We start from the raw sequence: 23,041 nt of genomic DNA on the forward strand, positions 1-23,041 counted from the left end.
GTTCATATACGAAACATGTAAAATAAACTGTTGTATTGTCCGTAAAATGACGTAACAAAGCCAATGGAATAATAATAACTGGGCTATTTTGTTTTCTTAAAATAAAAGGTAATACAAAAATGGTTTAACTTTGTAATATAGGAGGGTACATCTGAGTTTTTTTCCGTGTGTATCTGACTTACCATATGTTGTATCTAAATTATGTCAGTATGTATATGAGTTATTATATGGTGTGTCTGATTTATATCATGGTGTACCTGAGTTATGGTATGATGTGAGTTAGGGTATTTTTAATTTATGATATAGTTTATTTCAAATGCCTTGATGTATACAAGTTATTATATGGTGTATCTGAGTTATGGTAGTGTATATCTGTGTTATTATATGGTGTATCTGAGTTACAATACTGCAGATTTAAGCTTTAAAATGTAGGATGAGAAATATGAAACAATGCAAGTTATTTTTAGGTTCGTCAGATGAAACTGACCTGATTTTACTACGTTTAAATGGAGTTCTCAGAGAGCATGCAATTTAACTATATGATCCACTAACTTTGAGGACTGTGTAGCGACTATAACAGGCCACTGCCTAACAACTAAGATAACACATAATAAGGAACGTAAAAAAAACATTAAACGGTATTACACCAGGACTCAACGTGGTACCTATTAATAAACGCTATTATACCAAGACTCAACGTGGTACCTATTAATAAACGGTATTACACCAAAGCTCAACGTGGTACCTATTAATAAACGGTATTACACCAAAGCTCAACGTGGTACCTAATATGGAAAGAGTTCTACACAATTATTTACCAGACTGCATTATTCAGTGAACTCCATATAAACCTAATACAAAGGTCGAAAGATATCTTTCAACATTTTACGACAGAAATAGCATGAACACATTCATTCCAATATATCCATAAGAACAGTGAATAGGAGACTGATCAAACAAAATTATTTTGCCAGAAGGACTATCTGCAAACCGATATTAACCAGATTTCATTGTTGTCACCATGTTATTTTGGTAAGACAGCATGCCAACTTATGCAATTACAATACTGGCGACATGCCATCTTTTCAGATGAGTCCTGTTTCCGACTTGATAAAGCTGGTGATAGGACTTTTGTTCGTCATTTCTCTGGAGAACAGATGAGGGAAGACTATATTTCCCACTGAAAGCACACAGGAGATAGTTCAGTATATATTTGGGCAGCTAATCATAATAGTGAAAAACTTCTTTCCATATCATCCAAGGAAATGCCATCCAGGTATGAAATGGAGACGATATTTCTGTCATATGCTAGAGCAATTTTTTCAATAATCGTGTGTTCCATGATAGCATACCATTGCCAAGAGTGCACGTATTGTACACGATTATTTCAAACAGGAAGACATTACAAGATTGTCATGGCAAGAAAAGTCTCTAGATTGTAATCCCAGTGAAAAGTATTGAGCAGAACGATCCTAAACCAGAGACTGTAGTTGAGATGCAGCGACTTCTAGTGACAAGTTAGGATGAAATAACAATGGATCACATCAATAACCTCACTGATAAAAGTTACATCACCTTGTAGAGGTTATTAGAGTAAGTGGAGAATCAAGAGAGTACTGAATGTTTAATATGAACTGATATAAGGCCACAGATGCTAGTTAAATTAATTTAATGTTATGTTCTGGTGAGGTTTTGTCTTGATAGCTAAAACGTTGAATTATACATTTTCTACAGGTATCTGTCAAAATTGTATTGCTTTTCTAATAAATCGTTTATGTTGGTTTGGTTTTTGGAATTTAGCACAAAGCTACTCGAGGGCTATCTGTGCTAGCCGTCCCTAATTTAGCAGTGTAAGACTAGAGGGAAGGCAGCTAGTCATCACCACCCACCGCCAACTCTTAGGCTACTCTTTTACCAACGAATAGTGGGATTGACCGTAACATTATAACGCCTTAACGGCTGGGAGGGCGAGCATGTTTGGCGCGACTCGGGCGCGAACCCGCGACCCTCAGATTACGAAGCGCACGCCTTAACGCGCTAGGCCATGCCAGGCCCTCGTTTATGTTGTCCACAGAACACGTCTCAGCATTCAAATTATACAGATAAAAGTTTAACATTTATTTCTCAGTTTGACAGCGCTAAGTATATTTATATTCCATCTCAGTAATAATGATGTTATTTCTTAAAATATATGGAGACATTTTGTGCAAAACTGTACATAAACCTAAACATGCTTATAAAATCACTGACTCACTTGTTAAATAACCTGTAACTGTCAGACACCAATAATTTAACTTCCTCAGAGCAAAAGGCTTGTTCTTTGTGGATTTTGTTTTACTAAGCAAGATAGCAGCTACGTAAGTAACGTTAGTCTCTTTATTAGTCTACTGTTTTCATATTATTCACATACGACATAGCCATTTCAAATGATTTAACGAAAGCAGAATTCATCAGTATAGGGGTAGAAGTTTCAATTTTTCTTTTAGTAGAAGATCTGGACAGATGCCACATTCCTTAAACTGTGCATGTACATTTGTTTAGTTAAATATAGACAATTAACCTACTGAAACTCTTAGAATAACATAGCACCTGATAATAAGCTGTAGATTCGTCGTTAACTACACAGTAGGTACTCACATTACTTACGTAGAATAAAACTGTGCCTTTACACACAGTAGGTAATTACACTCCTTACATAGAATAGCATTGCCGCCTTAGATACAGTAGGTAATCACACTACTCACACAGAATAATATTGTGGTATTAGACACTGTTGGTATTAACACTGCTTACAATGAATAACAATGTGGCCTTAGAAACAGTAGGTAATCACACTACTTACATAGAATAACACTATGGCCTCAGACACAGAAACTAATGACATCACTTACATAGAATAACTGTAGCCTTATACACAGTAGGAAATGACACTATTTAAACAGAATAGCATTGTTGCCATAGAGCAAGTAGGTGATAACATGACGTACATAGAATAACATTGTGGCCTCAGACACAATACGTAAAGACTACTTCCAAAGAATAACATTGTGGCCTCAAACACCGTAGGTAATGACACCACTTATACAGATAACTTTGTGTCTTTAGACACATTAGGTAGTGATATTATTTACATAGAAGAACATTGTGGCCTTAGACACAGTAGGTACAGATAATGCTTACATGGAATAACATAGTGCCCTTAGACACGGAAGGTAATAATACTACTTACATAGAAAAACATGTGGCTTTAGACACAGTAAGTAATGACACTACTTACAAAGAATAACATTGTGGTCTTAGACACAGAAGGTAATGAAAGTGGTGACTTTCATAGAATACCATTGTATCCTTAGACACAGTAGGTAATCACACTATTTAAACAAAATAACACTGAGGCCTCAGACACTGTAGGTAATGACACTACTTCATAGAAAAAACATTGTGGTCATAAGCACGGTAGGTAAAGAAACTACTTACAGAGAACAACACTGTGGCCTCAGACACAGTATGCACTGACACTACTTACATAGAATAACACTGTGGCCTTACACACAGTATAATCACATTACTTACATAGAACAATACTGTGGCCTTACATGCATTAGGTAATGACACACATTAAATATAATAACATTGTGGTTTAGACACAGTGGATAATGACACCACTTACATAGAATAACATTGTGGCGGCCTCAGACACACCAGGTAATGACTATTTAAATAGATTAACATTGGGGCCTTAGACACAGTGGATAATGACACCACTTACATAGAATAACATTGTGACGGCCTCAGACACACCAGGTAATGACTATTTAAATAGATTAACATTGGGGCCTTAGACACACAGAGAAATGACACTTTTTACCTAGAACAGGGGTGTGCAACATTTTTCGTCGGTGGGCCATATAACCAACTTCATCAATCAAGCGGGGCCACTTAAAAAACAAGCTTATTCGTGTACATGCACAATAAATTAAAAAAAATTCTCAAAATGCAAGCAATAATATTTTATATTTTTGCATGAGTGATCATTTTAGTGCGACACTTGAAATTTAGAGTCCTTGCAGAGCTTGTCAATATCAGCTTTGACAGAAGTGGTTGCCACTCTTAACTGACTGGTCAAATGTTCATCAGTCAGCTGACTTCTACATTTGGTTTTGATGAGCTTCATTTTGGAGAAAAATTGCTCACAGCAGTAGGTGCTACCAAAAAGGGAGGCAATTCTTTGTGCATGACGGGACAACTTGGGAAACTTTTCACGTACACAGAGTTTGTACAAGTCTAGCAAACTGTTTTCAGAGAATTTCCTTTTAGTGTCCATGTCAGCCTGCAGTTCAATGAGTTCCATTTGGCAATCATCAGGACTGTCTTCCACTGCCAAATCAAAAGGTTGAGCGAACAATTTCAATCTAATTTCAGTTTGTCTGAAATCTGGAAATCTGTTTGCAAACTCATCACGCAGCTTTTGTACACTGGTTCCATATTTGGTGCAATCCAGATTAGGAAATTCCAGTTTCCTGGTTGCAAGACATGTAAAATGGGTCAATATGGCTCTTCTCAACTGAACCTGGAAAAGTTCCAATTTCTTCTCAAAAGCACAAATATGCTCAAACAACTTATTCACAAGTTGACTTTTCCCTTGTAGTTTTAAGTTTAAATCAGACAGATGCTGTGTAATGTCTGTGAGGAATGCTAAGTCATTCAGCCAGTTCTCATTGCTCAAGAAGTCCACATTCTGACGTTTGCTCTCCATGAAGAACATAATCTCCTCTCGCAGATTCCAGAATCTCTTCAAAGTAGCAGCTCTACTAAGCCAACGTACAGCAGAGAAGTACAAAACATCTGAATACTCACTGTCCAGCTCATCTAAAAAAGTTTTAAATTTTCTCGTGTTCGAATATAATTTACGCATTGGACGACATTTTTCATGACTTCTGCAAAATCCAGAACTTTGGTGCACAAGCTCTCTTGGTGAATAATGCAATGGCTTACAACTACGTCTTGTGCTCCAATTGCAGTTAGAAATTTCTTGGTGAATCCATTTGTCCTACCTGTCATGGAAGGAGCACCATCTGTTGTAACACCACATAATTTATAAGGATTCAGTTCAAACTTTTCTACAACCTTAAGCACTTGTTCACAAATATCCTGTCCTGTGGTTGTGGAGGAAAGGCTTGCCATATCTAAAAACTCTTCGAAAACATCAAAGCCTGCAGTAACAGCTCTGATGAAAATGACAAGTTGGGATGTGTCATTGATATCAGTGCTTTCATCCAAAGCCAGACTGAAAGCTTCACACGAATTCAATCTCTCTTTCAAAGTTTCTTTGATGTCCTCTGAAAGATCTTTTGTCCTGCGTGAGACAGTAAAGCGGGAAAGGCTAGTTTGCTCCACCAAATATTTTTCTCTGGACATGCATATTCTGTGAATATTGTTAAACAATTTTAATAAATTCTCCATCACTGAAAGGCTTTCCCTTTTCTGCCATACATTCACAAAGCTTAAAACTCAGTTTTGTCACCAATTCTGAATGTTTCTTGAAAGTGGTAAAAACACCTTGTTGCTTTTCAATGGATGTTTTTAAATGTTCAATTTTGTCCTTTCGTGCCTGACCAACAATTTCATCAAACTGGGAGGAGTGCTTAGTTGCGTAATGTCGCTTAATATTGTACTCTTTCATGACTGCAATTGTAGTTTGACAGACGAGGCAGACAACACCTTGATTATGTGGGACAACAAGATATTTTGTGCACCATTCACTGTTGAATAACCTTCCCTCATCATCAATTTTTCGTTTCTTAACTGCTGACATTTTACTAGCCCTGAAATCAAAACAAAAATTATTCTCACGAAAATAGCAAAGTAGAAAAAAACATAGAATTTATTTACACATGGAACCTCTTATGGATAGAAACACATGTTTCTAAATTGGCATCCCGATCATAGCCTTCCGGTACTTAAATTAATTGAGAATAGCAAAATACAGTATGACCTCGCCTATTCGCGGTTCGCCATTCGCGGCCCCGCATATTCGCGGGTTATGCGCGAACTGCGTTTTGTAGGTCACAGAGACTGAAAGGGCTTTTCGAGGAGATTTCTGTTGTATTTACTCAATCAAGCCGTTTTTATCAATTGTCGTCTACACCAAACAAGATTGGACTGCTATTGGCTGACTGCCTCAGCTTCCCCAACAACGCAAACGGCAAAGCACAGCCCGGTAACGCACGGTACAATTTAGTGAAATACATAACAGTATGCAATATTGCTACATTATTACTGCATCAATGAGTATAAGTATCATTAGTGTTTGGGAAGCATTTCATATAGTATATAATCGCATACATATACGTTTTAAAACTGCATCCAATATTCGCGGTTTTCGCTATTCGCGGGAGGGTAAAGAACGTAACCCCCGCGAATAACGAGGTCACACTGTACATAGAATCAGATGCATCTGAAAGCAAAAATTTTAATAAATTCAGTAAAGTCACAACAATATGCTAAATAATAATCAATTTACCTTCAATCTCTTGTAGTAACTGTAAAAGGTAATAAAATTTTCACCAATAATGAATGACGGACAGCAGAGGTTAGGGAAAATTGTCGCCAGCGGGCGAAGGCGAGGTTCAGGACATGACGTTGAGTCGTAGACAATAGTGCTAGTGCACGTCACCTATTCATGCCCTAAGGAGGCCGACCAATCGAATTCGGCCTGCTCCTCTCTAGCAAAGATAATTTTAGAAGTTTGTCGAGTCGAAGCCTGGGAATCCCGTAGGATCGATGCTTTTAAAAATATTCCATTTGCGTTGGATTACAGATCAGGTCACATGGTTAGATTACAACAACTAGGGCCACACTAAATGGCTTGGCGGGCCGGGTTGTAGCCCGCGGGCCGCCTGTTGCACACCCCTGACCTAGAATAACATTGTGGCCTCAGACAAAATAGGGAATCACACTACTTACATAGAATAACACTGTGGTCTCAGACACGGTAGGTAATGACACTACTTACATAGAATAACACTGTGGCCTCAAACACAGTAGGTAATGACTATTTAAATAGAATAACATTGTGGCCATAGACACGGTAGGTAATAACAGTACTTACATAGAATAAAACTGTGAACTTAGACACAGTAGGTAATAACACTACTTACAGAGAATAACGTTGTTTCAGATACAGTTGGTAAAGACACTATTTAAATAGAATAACATTGCGGCATTAGACACAGTAGGTACTCATACTGCCTACATAGAAAAACATTGTGGAATCACACACACTAGGTAATGACACGACTTACATAGAATAACATTGTGGCCTTAGACACAGTAGGTAGTGATATTATTTACAGAGAATAACGTTGTTTCAGATACAGTTGGTAATGACACTATTTACATAAAATTACATTGTGGCCTTAGACACAGTAAGTACTCATACTGCCTACATAGAAAAACATTGTGGAATCACACACAGTAGGTAATGACACTACTTCATAGAAAAAAACATTGTGGCTTCACACACAGTAGGTAATAACACCAAGTACATGGAATAACATTGTAACCATAGATACCATACATAATGACATACTTACACAAAATAACATTGTGGCCGTATTCATGGAAGGTAATGATACGGCTTATACAAAATAACATTGTGGCCTTAGATACAGTATGTAGTGATATTTATTTACATAGAATAACATTGTGGCCTTAGAAACAGTAGGTACTCATACTGCTTCCATAGAATAACACTGAGCCCTTAGACACATTAGGTAATGACACTATTAACTTAGAAAAACATTGTGGCCATAGAAACAGCAGGTAATCACACTACTTACAAATAATACTTACTGTGGCCTTAAACACAGTCGGTAATCACACAACTTACTCAGTATAACCTTGTGGCAATAGACACAGTAGGTAGTGACATTATTTAAACAGAATAACATTGTAGCCTTAGACACAGATGATAATCACTCTACTTACATAGAGTAACATTGAGACCTTAGACACAATAGGTAGTAATATTATTTACACAGAATAACTCTGTGGCCTTAGACACAGTAGGTAATGACACTAGTTATACAGAATAACATTATGATCTTAGAAACAGAAGGTAATAACACCACTTACATAGAATAACATTGTGGCCTTAGACACAGTAGGTAACGACACCACTTACGTAAAATAACAATGTGGCATTAAACACAGTAGGTAATTATACTAGTTGCATAGAATTCTATTATGCCCTTAGCACAGTAGGTAATCACCATAATTATATAGAATATTGTGGCCTTAGACACAGTAGGTAATGACACTACTTACATAGAATAACATTGTGGCCTTAGACACAGTAGGTAATGACACTACTTACATAGAATAACATTGTGGCGGCCTCAGACACACCAGGTAATGACTATTTAAATTGATTAACATTGGGGCCATAGACACAGTAGGTTATCACACTACTTACATATAATAACATTGTGCACTTAGACACACGGAGAAATGACATTTCTTACCTAGAATAACATTGTGGCCTCAGACAAAGTAGGTAATCACACTACTTATATAGAATAACACTGTGGTCTCAGACACGGTAGGTAATGACACTACTTACATAGAATAACACTGTGGCCTCAAACACAGTAGGTAATGACTATTTAAATAGAATAACATTGTGGCCATAGACACGGTAGGTAATAACAGTACTTACATAGAATAAAACTGTGAACTTAGACACAGTAGGTAATAACACTACTTACAGAGAATAACGTTGTTTCAGATACAGTTGGTAATGACACTATTTACATAAAATTACATTGTGGCCTTAGACACAGTAGGTACTCATACTGCCTACATAGAAAAACATTGTGGAATCACACACACTAGGTAATGACACGACTTACATAGAATAACATTGTGGCCTTAGACACAGTAGGTAGTGATATTATTTACATAGAATAACATTGTAGCCTTAGACACAGTAGATAATAACACTACTTACATAGAATAACATTGTGGCCTTAGACAGTTCTTGAAAGTCTATCGATTTGGTCAATAATTTAAGAAGCGTGAACACTAGACGGCTTTTCACAAGAATATCACAGTGTAAATCATATATTTAGTTCTTCAGTGCATGGATACAGGAATGCGGTTTTAACACAACTTGACACTAGGTGACTATACCCAAGAATGGCATACGATAAGTCATCTATTTAGTTCTTTATCGCATATATACAGAAATGTTGTGGTTTTAACACACAACTTGACATTAAGTGGCTATACCCAAGAATAACACACGATAAGTTTTCTACTTAGTTCTTAAATGCATAGACACAGAAACTAAAATGTTATTTTTATTTTTCAGTGTTTTGCACTTAATTTATAAAATAATTAACACGACTTCTGAACATTGTATGAAAACACAATTATCAATTATCAATAAAGTTTTAAGTTGTAGACAAATTAAAGAAGAACACCCTAAATATATAAACGTTATGTGACAGTTTACGATGTTAGAAGTCATACTTGTGAAAAATGCTCGCACAGATCTCTTAATTGTTTTAAGTACTATTCTACAGAATGGGTTAGGCAATGAAAGCAAGATGATTGTTTTAAAGTTGAAGAAACGTATTAGCTTTGTATGGTTTACACTAATATTAAAAGAGGTATTCTTATATTAGGAGATCTGACTCTGTTCATTCAAGATCTTCAAGTACAACGAGTCACAACCAGAGTTTAAGTACCTCAAAAGTTCAAAGGACAGAAGCAGTAGTTTCTTCAGGTGGAGATTACGATCCTTGGGGTACTGGAGGATTGACCTCTGGAGAGCCTTACAGGGCCGAAGGTGATGGCACCACTACAGGGCTCGTGGATGGATATAGTATTATGAAGGCCAAAGACAACAAAATACCAATGACTGAGGTTGAAGAGGATGAAATTGCTCTTGGAGGAGATGCTACCAACTTTATCCATGCATTTCGTGATGCAACTTCAAAATCTTTAGGCATCCCAATGAGAAATTTCTATCATAACATTTCTGAGAGGTTTGCTAAAAGTTTTTTAAAGAAATCTAAAAAACCTGGTGCTGGCCATAGGAATTGGTCAGGAAATCTTAAATCTTTAGTAACAGTGGAAACAACTGATTTTCCTCCTAAAATGTTTCCATCTAAAGAAAAGGATCTGCATCGTCCTCTGGCCATGCAGACAACTGCATCACCCAGTACAGGGCCTTTGTTTCGAGGAATGATATCCAGAAGTCCTTTACAAATAGCACTACCTCGAGAGCCGAAAATACAATCTTCATTACAACCTTCAGTTCATGTCACACATTCATCTACAGTTTCAAAGCCTCAACAAAGGCGTTTTTTGAAACGCCTTTTCAAAAATAAGGTAACAGATACACCAAAACCTCAGGGCACGCCAACTCATCTTCGAGTATCATCCCAAACCTTCTCACTTGACTCTAAAGTTCCTCCCAACATTCCTGCTAAACGAAAACCTATCTCACTAGTTAATATTCTTCCTAAAAGAAAACCAATTTCACCGGTTAATATTACCCTTCAAAGAAAACCAGTTTCCCCAGTTAATATTCCACCTAAAAGAAAACCTATTTCACTAGCTAATATTCTTCCTTCAGTTAATGTATTTCCGCCTAAAACAGAAATTCGGACAGAGAGAGCAGCAACTAGTTTAAAGATTTCAACAACAGGGAGCGTAGCTGAAACACATGTTGCTAGACGTCGGTCACCGATTCCGAAAATAAAAGTACCTAGTTTTTTCTCCAAAATTTCATCTCCAGAACCACTTGTTTTGTCGACTTCTTCACCAACTCTTCAGTGTTCTATGTCTCCATCTGTAGAACCTCAAAAGCTATCGGTAGAGCAAGTCACGAGAATAGGTTCTCCAAGCACAATAACAGTTACAGAATATGTTTCTCAGCCTTCACAAATTCGAATCTCACCAGCAAACCAGTGTTCCACATCATCAGGTATTTTATACCAAAATTTTTCTCCACAGCCAGCTATAAAGAAATCTTACATTTCTACCCCAACACCAGTTTCTACACATGGTCCTCCTCCTAAACCACCACCTCCAAAAAGGCCAATTTCACAAATGCATCAAAAGTTCACAACTCCTTCACTTACAGTTAATCAAAGATCTTTGTCACAGCCAGACACGAAACCTATACCTCTTTTCAAATCAACATTCACAAAAAATACATTACCTCTCACGCCATCTTCGAAACAATCAACTTCTCCAATTTGTCAGCCTTATCTTCAAGGTTTCAATTTGGTTAAAGAAACTCATGTTAGACCACCTTCCAAACCTCCACCTCCAAAACTTATGAAACAAAGATATCAGAGTCCAACAACATACTCTGAAATCATAATAACTGAAACTCCACCAACTCCAGTGACGAGACCTCACAGTATTCCAACAACCCTCTTCACCTCCTATACACAAGAACTAAGTCAAAAACGTATTACTTTACAACCTGGAAGTACTTATAAAACAGCTACAAGTCGCAGATCTTTGTCTCCAATACGGAGATTTAGTTCTTCACAGATACCACAGTCCCTCCAACAAGATAGTAATAGTTTGTCTCAAAGTTATTATAAAGAAACTCCTGTTCGTAGAAGTGCTTCTCCATCACGATGGGAAGCATCAAAAAATCAGTATTTTGATAGAATGGCCAACTACAGAAAGGCAGTAAAAAGAGACACAAACTCTGAATTTAAAAGCAACATTTATCCAAAGGACTTCAATGCAATTTCTCAAGCTGTAAATCCCATGTCTGTGGATAGCCTAGCATTGGATGTATCCCAGCATGCAACTGCCAATCAACAAATGCGAGATTCCAGTGCTGTGTTTGACCATTCTATACAAAACCCTGAAACACGGGAACTTTTCTTTGATACAAAAATGTCAAACTTTCAGACCAACACTCAAAATGAAAATACTGTTCATCCAACAACTTACAGCCATCTATATGATCAACAGCAAGCAGAGAACCAGGAATCTGGGTTTCACGCTGTGAAGGATGGTGCTACTCAAGTATTACATATAGTTAATGGCCAAGCATTAACTGATATCAGGCCTTCATTTCAATCAGAAAAGGTTACTGCATGCAAGAAACAAAAGCCAAAACCTCCAAGGCCACCACGTCCATCGACGCCCCTAGACCGAACTACAAGAATGGCGCTGGCAAACCTTCAAACAAAATATTCAACAATGGACAATAAAGAGCCAATGCCATATCAAAGAATACAAAGAGAGGAAAGGAAAAGGCCTCACAGTGTTGCGCTACCAATGTCCAGAAGTAGAAGAATTCTGCCATCAACTCACAGATTTTCTTCACTATCAAGATCAGTAACAAAACTTGAGACACCTCGACAACAATATATACAAAAAAGTGCTGTTCTAGAGTACAGAACAACGGGTGGTTCTCAAAGTGTTATCTATGTAGATGACGATATATCCAAGGATGAGGACAAAGAAGTTGAAATGACATTGTTAGCAGCAGTATCCAGACAAGATGGTGAGAAAAAGGATGCACTTCAACATGAGGCTAAAGGGAACCAAGATTTCCCAACAACTTCTCCAAAGTATCAGTCGAAGGGTAAGCCTCCAAGACCTCCTCCAGTGTATCATTCAAAATGTAAGCCTCCAAGACCGTCTCCTCCAAAGTATCAATCAAAAACTACGCAAGATTATCAAAGATGTAACTTGCTTCCACCTGAAGAAAGAGACAAGGATAAAAAATTTATTTCTGAAGAACAACCTACACCACCAGCAAGATCAAAACAACAAAATTTATCCCAAGATAATTCTGAAGTTTGTGACAAAGTAGATAAAGAAAGACAATTTCCTTCTACAAAAAAGCCATTGTATGATCAGGTTTACGAAATGACAGAAGCTACAAAACTAGAAATACCACAAAATAACATATACCAAAACTTGCTTCCACACAAACCTCAAACAAATCATGTTCCACCACCACTTCCTCCTAAACTCTATCCCAAAATATCGTTGTCTGACAAACACAGTCATATTCCTCCTAAACTTTCAGAAAAAACGTCAAGTTTGAAAACTGTTAAAGACAAACAAACTTCTTCTGATATACTGAAAGTTCATGAAAATAAACTTACTTCAAGCACTAGACTAAAAGATCTTTATCCACATGATAAAAAAAAAATAACAACTAAAAATAAATATATTTTATCTGGAAATAAGTCTGACATGATAAGTAATGATGACAGTATACAGCTAGAGTCAAAAGAGAGAAGACATTATGAAAATGTAATTTTTCACGATACAACTAGTAGTCCAAACAGAATTTATAGAGAGCGATGGTCGAAGTCGCCGAGTCCGAAAGATAATGTAAGAGCTAGTGGAAAGCTTCAAGTGAGAAAAGAAGAATTATGCTGGTCTGAAAACAGCGATTTTTCAGGCGGGAATGCAGACGTTGACAGTTCAGTGAGCTGTTCAGAATACGAAGCTCTGCGTAGGTTTAGGTGGTACAACATTGACTCGACTGCAGGGAAAGGAACCCAGGTTGATTCGAATATTTCAAAATCGAGACATCCAAGATTAAAAAGTGAAACCGTGAAACGTCACCAAAGAGCAAACAGGCAGCAGAATCTCCAAAGAGGTCCCTTGGATTCCTCAGAATCAGTAAGTGACGAAGAGTTTGTTAATGAGGTAAGTGGAAAGACCCAAGGGAAATCTACAGAACTGGTAGAACAGCTCAGAAAGAAACTTTCCAATCTCAGTGAATCAGAAGACAGAGAGGACCACCTGGACCTAAAGACAAATGTTCCCAAGGACAAAGAAACTCCTAAAGAAGGACGTACACGGCCTCAAGAAATAATGAGTTCTAGTGTTCGACACGAAGAAATGGCTGACTTTAGTTCTTCAGTGTCTTTGTTTAGTTCACACTCGTCAGCTTTCTTCGACTCATCTTCAGAAGATTCGGAATATGATGTCGAGTCTGAAGATGTAAGTGAAGACGATCGGGCTAATGCAAAGAGAGAGAGAAAATTATACCGTATCGCTGAAGAGCTTGTAACCACGGAAGAGAGATTTGTAGCTGCTTTACGATTACTGAACGAGGTAGGATAAAAATTTGCTTGGCACACTTTAATCTACCAAAAAGGTTCAATATAAGTTCCACTGCATGGCTATATTTTCATATACTGTTATTAATTGTTTGATATGAATTATATACAACCAATACATTTGAAAACCTATACAGGTTTGTTTTTGTTAAGCTACTGGACAGCTATCTGCATTACCGTCCCTAATTTTGAAGTGATGGACAGGAGGGAAGGCAGCAAGTCAGCATCACCCACAGCCAACTCTTTATCAACGAATAGTTGTATTTGACCATCATTTTATAACGCTCTAACATTTAAAACAGCGACTATATTTAGCAATGAATTATGACCCTGTGAATCAAATGTCCTTACTTCCAAGCCATGCTAGAAATACCTGTATAGATAACAGTGATACTATTGATAATAAAAGCATCAGTTGCTGGTAAAGATAGTTTTCATTTTGACATAGGTCTAACGTGGCGTGGTGGTTAGGGGGCTTGATCCGTAACTTCGAAACCAGTTGTCGAATATGTTCGTTAAATCAGCTTGCACTATAAGTAGTAATCCTGAAGTTGTAACAAACTGTCTTCTATCTTATTTATCACTTAAATTAGGGATGATTAGCACAGACAGTCCTTGAATTGCTTTACGGGAGATTAGACACCAAGAATTTTAGGTTCTAAAGACTGGTGTACATCAATCACGTGACTAGCTTACAGAGCCATGTCTCATACTGTAACCAGTGTGTAACCTACATTCTGAACACTGCTGTATATCTATCACAAACGATTGTTTTCAATTTACTTTAAGTAATGTTCTGGCAAATTTTATTTGTCTTAAATTTCACATGAAGCTACACGATAGCGTTATGATAGACTAGAGGGAAGGCAGCTAATCAATGTCACCGATCAATACCTCTTGGACTATTCTTTTGCCAACGAATAGTGGGGTTGACCGTCACCTTATTATATCCCCATGGTTGAAAAGTCAAGCATATTCGATGTTACGGGGATTCGAACCTTCGATACTTCGACTGTGAGTTAATCACGCTAACCAACAAGCAGTGACGGGCCGTAACGGAAGAGAAACCCATATCCTGATAACTTAACTGGATACGTGAATAGGGTATAAATGAAAACAAAGGAAAATGTTAAATTTCTTCCAAGCAACACGGGTTATGGAATGGCTATGTGGTTAGAGCGAATCATTGGGAATCTGCGGGTCAAGGGTTCGAATTCCGCCCCATTAAGCATGCTCAAAACTTACTGCCGTGGGAGGCGCTATGATGTGATGGTCAAGCTTCCTTTTCATTGGTAAAGAGTAGCCCCTAGAGTTTACAGAAACTCTGAGGCTGTGTATAGAGTTTACAGTGGGTGATGTTGACTCGCTGTCTTCCCTCTAGTCTATTATTACTAAATTAGGGACGATTAGGGAAGATTGTTCTTTTGTAGATTTGCGAGAAATTCAGAACCAATCATCCTGAAGAAAAGGATTAAATACAAACGCATTTAACTGGTAGTAATGTTATCGTGATATTTAACTGTTAGTAATGTTATCGTGATATTTAACTGTTAGTAATGTTATCATGTTTCTCTCTCCGTAGTTTGTGATTAACGCGATTATTAAGAGAGCACTAAACAATCAATCTTTTATCTGTGCATTGTTTAAAAAAAAACACCTCACAATAAAATTCTGTTTTCTTTTTCATCTGAATAAAGGATTTTAGGAAGTTTGTGAATCAAGCTAACAAACTGAGTGATGAACCGGTGGTACCAGAAGAAAACCTGAACCAAATACTTCGACACCTCCCCGAGTTACAAAAGCTCAATGAATCTTTGTTAAAAGAACTCCAGGCAAGATTGGAGGAATGGTAAGTCTGTACTTTAGGATTTCTGTATTTAGAAACTTAGATTTATTTACTTTCTTGTTAATGCCTGGGATTCCATTTCTTGTGTCACTATAGTTTAGAAACTACGATTAGTTTATTGTATTATTGAATAGTGGAACCTAGGATTTGCTGTATTACATTGTTGAGCCCGTAGTTTATTGTATCGTTCAAATGTAGAATCCGGGATCTGTTTATTGTATTGTTAGAACACAAGATCTTTTTCAACGTTAATACTCATCGTGGCTTGATTTTATTATCACAATATGAAAGCCAGGGCTTGTTCCTTGTGATGTTGAAGTTTGATAATACAAACTTTTATATATATATATATATAAAATACAACCAAGGCCGCTTGGGCAAGATTTATTTACCATCGCGTGTCTACAAAGATTTTGTTGTTGAAACCTGATTTGTAGCATTATAAGCCTCAATCTTACAGATAAACCACCAGGGAGGCAAGATACTTACCATCATCTAACCAAGTACCATCATACAATGGCTTAAGTCAGCTCACAAATATTGTACATTTTTGTTAATTCTGGACAATTCTCATTAGATGAAAAGTAAAGAGTTTTCGAGAAGTTTCAGCTCTCGTCCGCCTACTTAGTTAATGATACACCATATCAAGTTCATCTACATCGACAATAGAACATGTTAAGCTTATTTACGTCAATGATAAAACTTATTAAGCCTACTTACATCGATCATAGAGCATATTAAGCCTACTTATTCATAATGTTATAAAAACATGTAGGTCCAAGAGGTTTTGGTAGAAATGAAATAGAAACACTATAACCCGAGCGCTTTTTAAAGGTGGACCTTTCTTCTTCAGACTAAGAGTTTGCTCGTGAGGAAGAAAGGTCCACCTTTCGAAAGTGCTTGGGTTACAGAGTTTCTATTTCATTTTTAAGCCTATTTATGTTAATGATAGAACATAATAAACTTATCTTTGTATACGATAGACCATCAGTGATGTTTGTATATAATAAGCAAAATATGTATCTTCTATTTCAGAAACTAAAATTAGGTTATATGTCTGTGTTCGCAAATTCATTTGAATACTTCCATAACATAATGGAAATTCAATTTAAAAATACAAAGATATTAAAAATCGAAAGCAAATAAATAAAGCAACAGATTGAATACTCATTTAAAATTAACTTACAAGTTTTATTAAAAGCATATTAAAAACTACAGTTATTAGAAAATGGTCTTAAAAGTTTCCGATGAGTTTCTCTTTAAAAATGTGATAAAACAAACTTTTTTATGGAAAAACCTTTTTCAAAATTACAAAAAATATGCTGTTATATTAGCAAATAAAGATATATTCATATGAAAATAACTAAAAGATTGATTTGTACAAACCTGAAGTTATTATTTCACATTGAAGACAGTTTTCACGCGTGGTTTTCTTTAATTTTGATGTTCAAGTTACTAACCCAGCGCACAAATAAATAATACACAGCGCTTCCTGTAAGATAAATTTATAAAGTAATGTTGCTTATTCTTTTTTTAATTATATGAAATAATCAGAAATCCCAAATAATGTTTTATTTATTTTCACAATTACATGATGGAAATGCATTGAAATATCGTTCTAAAAGCAGTATTAAATCGTTTACTCGCTGGTATAGGACTTGAAGTCGGATTTCTTACTGTAAAATTTATGAAGATTACGTGTTGTCAGATGTGCGGTTTACGAAATTAGAGATATTGTCTTAGAATTTTTGTTTTCCGAAGATGAGTATCTTTAGAGCAACTACAACTCAAGCCATAAATAGCAGGTTTAGCGTTATAGTTAAGAGAGAAAAAAAACTGATATTATTTCGTAAAATCCATTTATTTTTGTCGAAATACTGTACTTACTGATTTATTCACAAGGAAAAACAATTTCTGACTGAGAATTGTTTAATTTTAGATTGTTTGGTTTATTTTGAATTTCACGAAAAGCTACACTAGGGCTATCTGTATCAGCCGTCCCCTATTTAGCAGAGAAAGACAAGGTGGAAGGCAGCTAGTCATCACCCTCTCACCGCCAACCCTTGGGCTACTCTTTTACCAATGTATAAGAGGATTGACCGACATATTATGACGCTCTCATGAGTAAAAGAGTGAAAATGTGTGGTGTGCCGGAATTTGAAACCCTCGACCTTCAGATTATGAATCGAGCACCCTAACCACTTGGTAATACCAAGCCATGTGTTGGTCCAGAAATTTAAAACTGACCAACAGGAGGAACATACTTATAGAATATTATTCTTTAACTAAAAGAAAGAATAATTCAAAAAGTTGAATTATAAATTGATTTTCATCTCAAGATCCAATATTATATCATCTTGGTACTTATTCCAAAGCTACTCAGGAACATATAATCGACAGAGAAATCATTTCAGAGTTTATAGTGCGTTTTATTATTAGGAAAGATAATTTTTTTAAAATGTTTTACGTGTTCAAATTTTCACTTTGTTCCCACAAAAGAAAAACAGTTTTCGCTCATACTGTTTTATTTAAACTTTATATATCTTTTAAATATATTATGTTAAAGTTTCTTAACTTCCTGCACTGACATCAAATACTTTGGTTGTTTTCATCAACAAATATAGACAGACTAAATAAGAGCTCGTTCAACGTTTTTCATTTAACATTTGTCACTGAAGATTAGATATGTGGCACTTCACCTTTGTATTGAAACTTTAGATAAATCAATTATAAAAGTATAGAGCTGTACTCAGGTTTTACTTAAATCAGTTATAAGGTATAGAGCAGTATTAAAGTCTTTGATACATCAGTTATAAAAGTACAAAGCTGTATTCAAATTTAGATAAATCAAATATAACAGTAAAGACCTGTATTTAACTTTTAGATGAACCAGTTATAAAAGTACAGATCTGTATTCAAACTTTCGATGAATCATTTATAAAAATATAGCGATGTATTCAAACATTAGATGCATCACTTATAAAAGTATAGAGCTGCATTGAAACTTCAAATGAATCAGTCATAAAAATATAGAGCTGTATTCAAACTTTAGATAAACCTGTCACAAAATTATAGAGCTGTATTCAAACTTTAAATGAATCAGTTATAAAAGTAAATAGTTGTGTTCAACCTTTAGAAGAATCAGTTATGAAAGAACAGAGCTGTATTCAAACTTTAGATAAATCTGTTATAAAAGTATAGGGCTGTAAAAAAAACTTTAAATAAAGCAGTTATAAAAGTATAGAGCTGTATTCTAACTTTAGAAGAATAAGTTATAAAAGTACAAAGCTATATTCAAACTTAGGATAAATCACTTATGAAAGTTCAGAGCTGTATTCAAACCTTACATAAATCAGTTATAAATTTACAGAGATCTATTCAAACATCAGATAAATCTGTTATAAAAGTATAGAGCTGTATTTAAGCTTTAGAAGAATAAGTTATAAAAGTACATACCTGTATTGAAATTTTAGGTAAATCTCTAATAAAAGTGTATAGCTGTATTCAAACATTAGATAAATCAGTTATAAAAGTATAGAGCTGCATTCAAACTTTAGATAAATCAGTTATAAAATATAGAGCTGTATCAAAACTTTAAATAAGTCAGTTATAAAATTATAGAGCTGCATTCAAACTTTAGATACATCTCTTATAAAAATATAGAGCTGTATTTAAAATTACATAAATCTATTATAAAGGTATAGAATTATATTCAAATGTTAGATAAATCAGTTATAAAAGTATAGAGTTTTAAATAATCTTTATAAAAATCTTTCACAAAAGAATAGAGCTGTATTCAATCATTAGATAAATCAGTTATAAAAGTATAGAATAAACTCAAACCTTAGATAAGTCGTATATATAAAAGTATATAACTGTATTCAAACTTTAAATCAATTAGTTACAAAATTATATAAAGCTGTATTCAAACTTTAGGTAATTCTCTTATAAAGGGATAAAGCTGTATTCAAACATTACATAAATCAGTTTAAGAAGTATAGAATTATATTCAAACTTTAGATAAATCATTTGTATAAGTATAGAGATGTAATCAAACTTTAAATAAATATGTTATAAAAGTTTAGAGCTGTAATTAAACGTTAGATAAATCTGTTATAAAAGTATAGAGCTGTATTCAAACCTTAGATAAATCAGTTACAAGTGTATAAAGCTGTATTGAAAATTAGGTAAGTCTCTTATAAAACTGTACAGCTGTATTCAAACTTTAGATAAATCTCTAAAAAAGTATAAAGTTATGTTCAAACTTGACATAAATCAGCTATAAATGTATATAACTGTATTCAAACTTTAGAAAAATCAGTTATAAAAGTATAGAACTTTATGGAAATTTTAAATGAATCAGTCATAAAAGTATAGAATTGAATTCAAACCTTAGATAAATCAGTTACAAAAATGTAAAGCTGCATTGAAAATTAGGTAAGTCTCTTATAAAACTCTAGAGCTGTATTCAAACTTCAGATAAATCTCTAAAAAATATAAAGTTGTGTTCAAACTTGACATAAATTAGTCATAAATGTATATAACTGTATTCAAACTTTAGAAAAATCAATTATAAAAGTATAGAACTTTATGGAAATTTTAAATGAATCAGTCATAAAAGTACAGAATTGAATTCAAACTTTAGATAAATCAGTTGTAAAAGTAGAGAGCTGTAACAAAACTTCAAATGAATCAGTTATAAAAGTATTGTGCAATACTGAAACTTTAAATGAATCACTTATAAAAGTATAGAGCTGTATTCAAACATTAGATAAATCAGTTATAAAGGTACAGAATTGGCCTAAACATTATATAAATTAGATATAACACTATATAGCTGTATTCAAACTTTACATGAGTCAGTTATTAAACTATAGATCTGTAATGAAACTTCAAATGAATCTATGACAAAACTATAGAGCTGTGTTCAAACTTTAGATGAATGAGTTATAAAAGTATAGAGATGTATTTAAATATTAGATAAATCAGTTATAAAAGTATAAAGCTGTAATAAAACTTTAGACAAAGCAGTAATAAAAGTATAGTGCTGCATTCTAACTTTAAATTAATCAGTTATAAAAGTATAGAGCTGTATTCTACCTTTAGATAACTCACTTATAAAAGTATAGAATTGTATTTCAACCTCAGATAAATCAGTTATAAAAGTATAGAGATGTATTGAAACTTTAGAAGAATCACTTATAAAATTACAGAGCTGTATTCAAACTTCAGAGAAATGTCTTATAAAAGTTTAGAGCTCAATTCAAACTTTAGATAAATCATTTATAAAACTATAGAGATGTATTCAAACATTAGATTAATCCGTTAAAAAAGTATAGAGCTGTATGAAACTTTAAATGAATTAGTTATAAAAATAAAGAGCTCTATTGAAACTTTAGATAAATCTCTTATAAAAGTGTTTAGCTGTATTGAAACTTTAGATAAATCAGTTATAAAAGTATAAAGCTTTACTGAAACTTTAGATAAATCAGTTATAAAATTAGAGAGCTGTATTGAAACATTAAATGAATCACTTATAAAAGTATAGAGCTGTATTCAAACTTAAGATAAATCAGTTATAAAATTATAGAGCTGTACTGAAACTTTAGATAATTCAGTTATAAAGGCATAGAAATGTATTCAAACTTTAAATACATCAGTTATCAAAGTATAGAGTTGTATTCAAACTTTAAATGAATCAGTTATAAAATTATAGAGCTGTATTCAAACTTTAGATAAATCAGTTATAAAAGTATAGAACTGTATTGAAATTTTAGAAGAATGACTTATAAAAGTATAATGCTGTATTCAAACTTTTGATTAATCTCTTATAAAAGTGTCTAGATTTATTCAAACTTTAGATAAATCAGTTATAAAGTATAGAACTGTATTCAATCTTTAGATAAATCACTTATAAAAGTATAGAGATGTATTCAAACATTAAATGTCTCAGTTGTAAAAGTATAGAGCTGTATACAAACTTTTGATAAATCAGTTATAAATGTAATGAGCTGTATTTAAACATTAAATGAATCTCTTATAAAAGTATAGAACTTATTCAAACTTTAAATAAATCTGTTATAAAAGAAAAAAATCTGTATTTAAACTTTAGATAAATCTGTTCTAAAAGTATTGAGCTATGTACAAATATTGTATAAATCAGTTATAAAAGTGTTGGGCTGTATTCAAACTTTAGATAAAGCAGTTATAAAAGTATAGAGCTGTATTCAAATTCAGATGAACCAGTTATAAAAGTAAATAATTGTTTTCAAACTTCAAATGATCCAGTTGTAGAAGTACAATGTTGTATTCAGATTTTGAATGAACAGTTATAAAAGGTTGTATTCAAACTTTACCTAAACCAGTTCCAAAAGCAAACTTGCATTCAATCATTAAATAATCCATTTGTAAAAGTAAAGTTGTATTCATACTTTAGATGAACAAGTTGTAAAGTTAAATATTACGTTTTTGTCTATATATTTGAGGATTTCTTCTGTTCATTACCTAATTGGGTCATGATGATGGTATTAATATGCATAAAAATTCTATGCAACTAGGGCAAGACCTGTTTCAAAATCAGGAAAAAAATTATACCACTTAATATAATTTTTTTTTAATACACATACAGGGCAGAACAAAGAAAGATAGCTGACTTGATAAAATCACATGTTCCTGTTCTTAAACTGTACTCTTCTTACATGAGTGATTACAAGAGTATGGTTGACATTTTAGAAGAAAGTAAAAAGAAGTATCCTGTTTTCCAACATTTAGTGCGGGACTTTGAGGTAAGTTTAACTTGTTAGTTGGTTGTTATTAAGGCCAAAGCTACACGATACCCATGGTGGGTATTGATGCCTGATATTTAGTATTGTAAGCTAGTGGAATTATTTCTGAGCCACTAGAAGGCCTTGTAAAATGAGACAAGAAACAGATTCTTGAAATGTAGGTATGATATAAGAATTTAAAATTAAACACCTGGATATGATAGTAATGTGAAAAAACATTAAACTTAACGAGTCATTGAAATTTTAGTCATTTATAGAGAAATTCCCATTTGTTTAACACATGT

At 34.2% G+C, this 23,041-nt stretch overlaps 1 protein-coding gene across 2 annotated transcripts in view; it reads left to right on the forward strand.

Annotated features, from left to right (window-relative positions):
• Positions 1–23,041, forward strand: part of LOC143225380 (uncharacterized) — a 65,320-nt gene that overhangs the window by 17,786 nt on the left and 24,493 nt on the right. For both annotated transcript variants that reach the window (XM_076454666.1, XM_076454667.1), the window contains exons 4-6: positions 9,690–14,121; positions 15,824–15,975; positions 22,601–22,757. In XM_076454666.1, the coding sequence (XP_076310781.1) occupies positions 9,690–14,121; positions 15,824–15,975; positions 22,601–22,757 (4,741 nt within the window). The remainder of the gene's footprint in view (positions 1–9,689; positions 14,122–15,823; positions 15,976–22,600; positions 22,758–23,041) is intronic.

The sequence above is a fragment of the Tachypleus tridentatus genome, chromosome 9, assembly GCF_004210375.1.
Source record: "Tachypleus tridentatus isolate NWPU-2018 chromosome 9, ASM421037v1, whole genome shotgun sequence".
NCBI classification, from domain to species: Eukaryota; Metazoa; Arthropoda; class Merostomata; order Xiphosura; family Limulidae; genus Tachypleus; species Tachypleus tridentatus.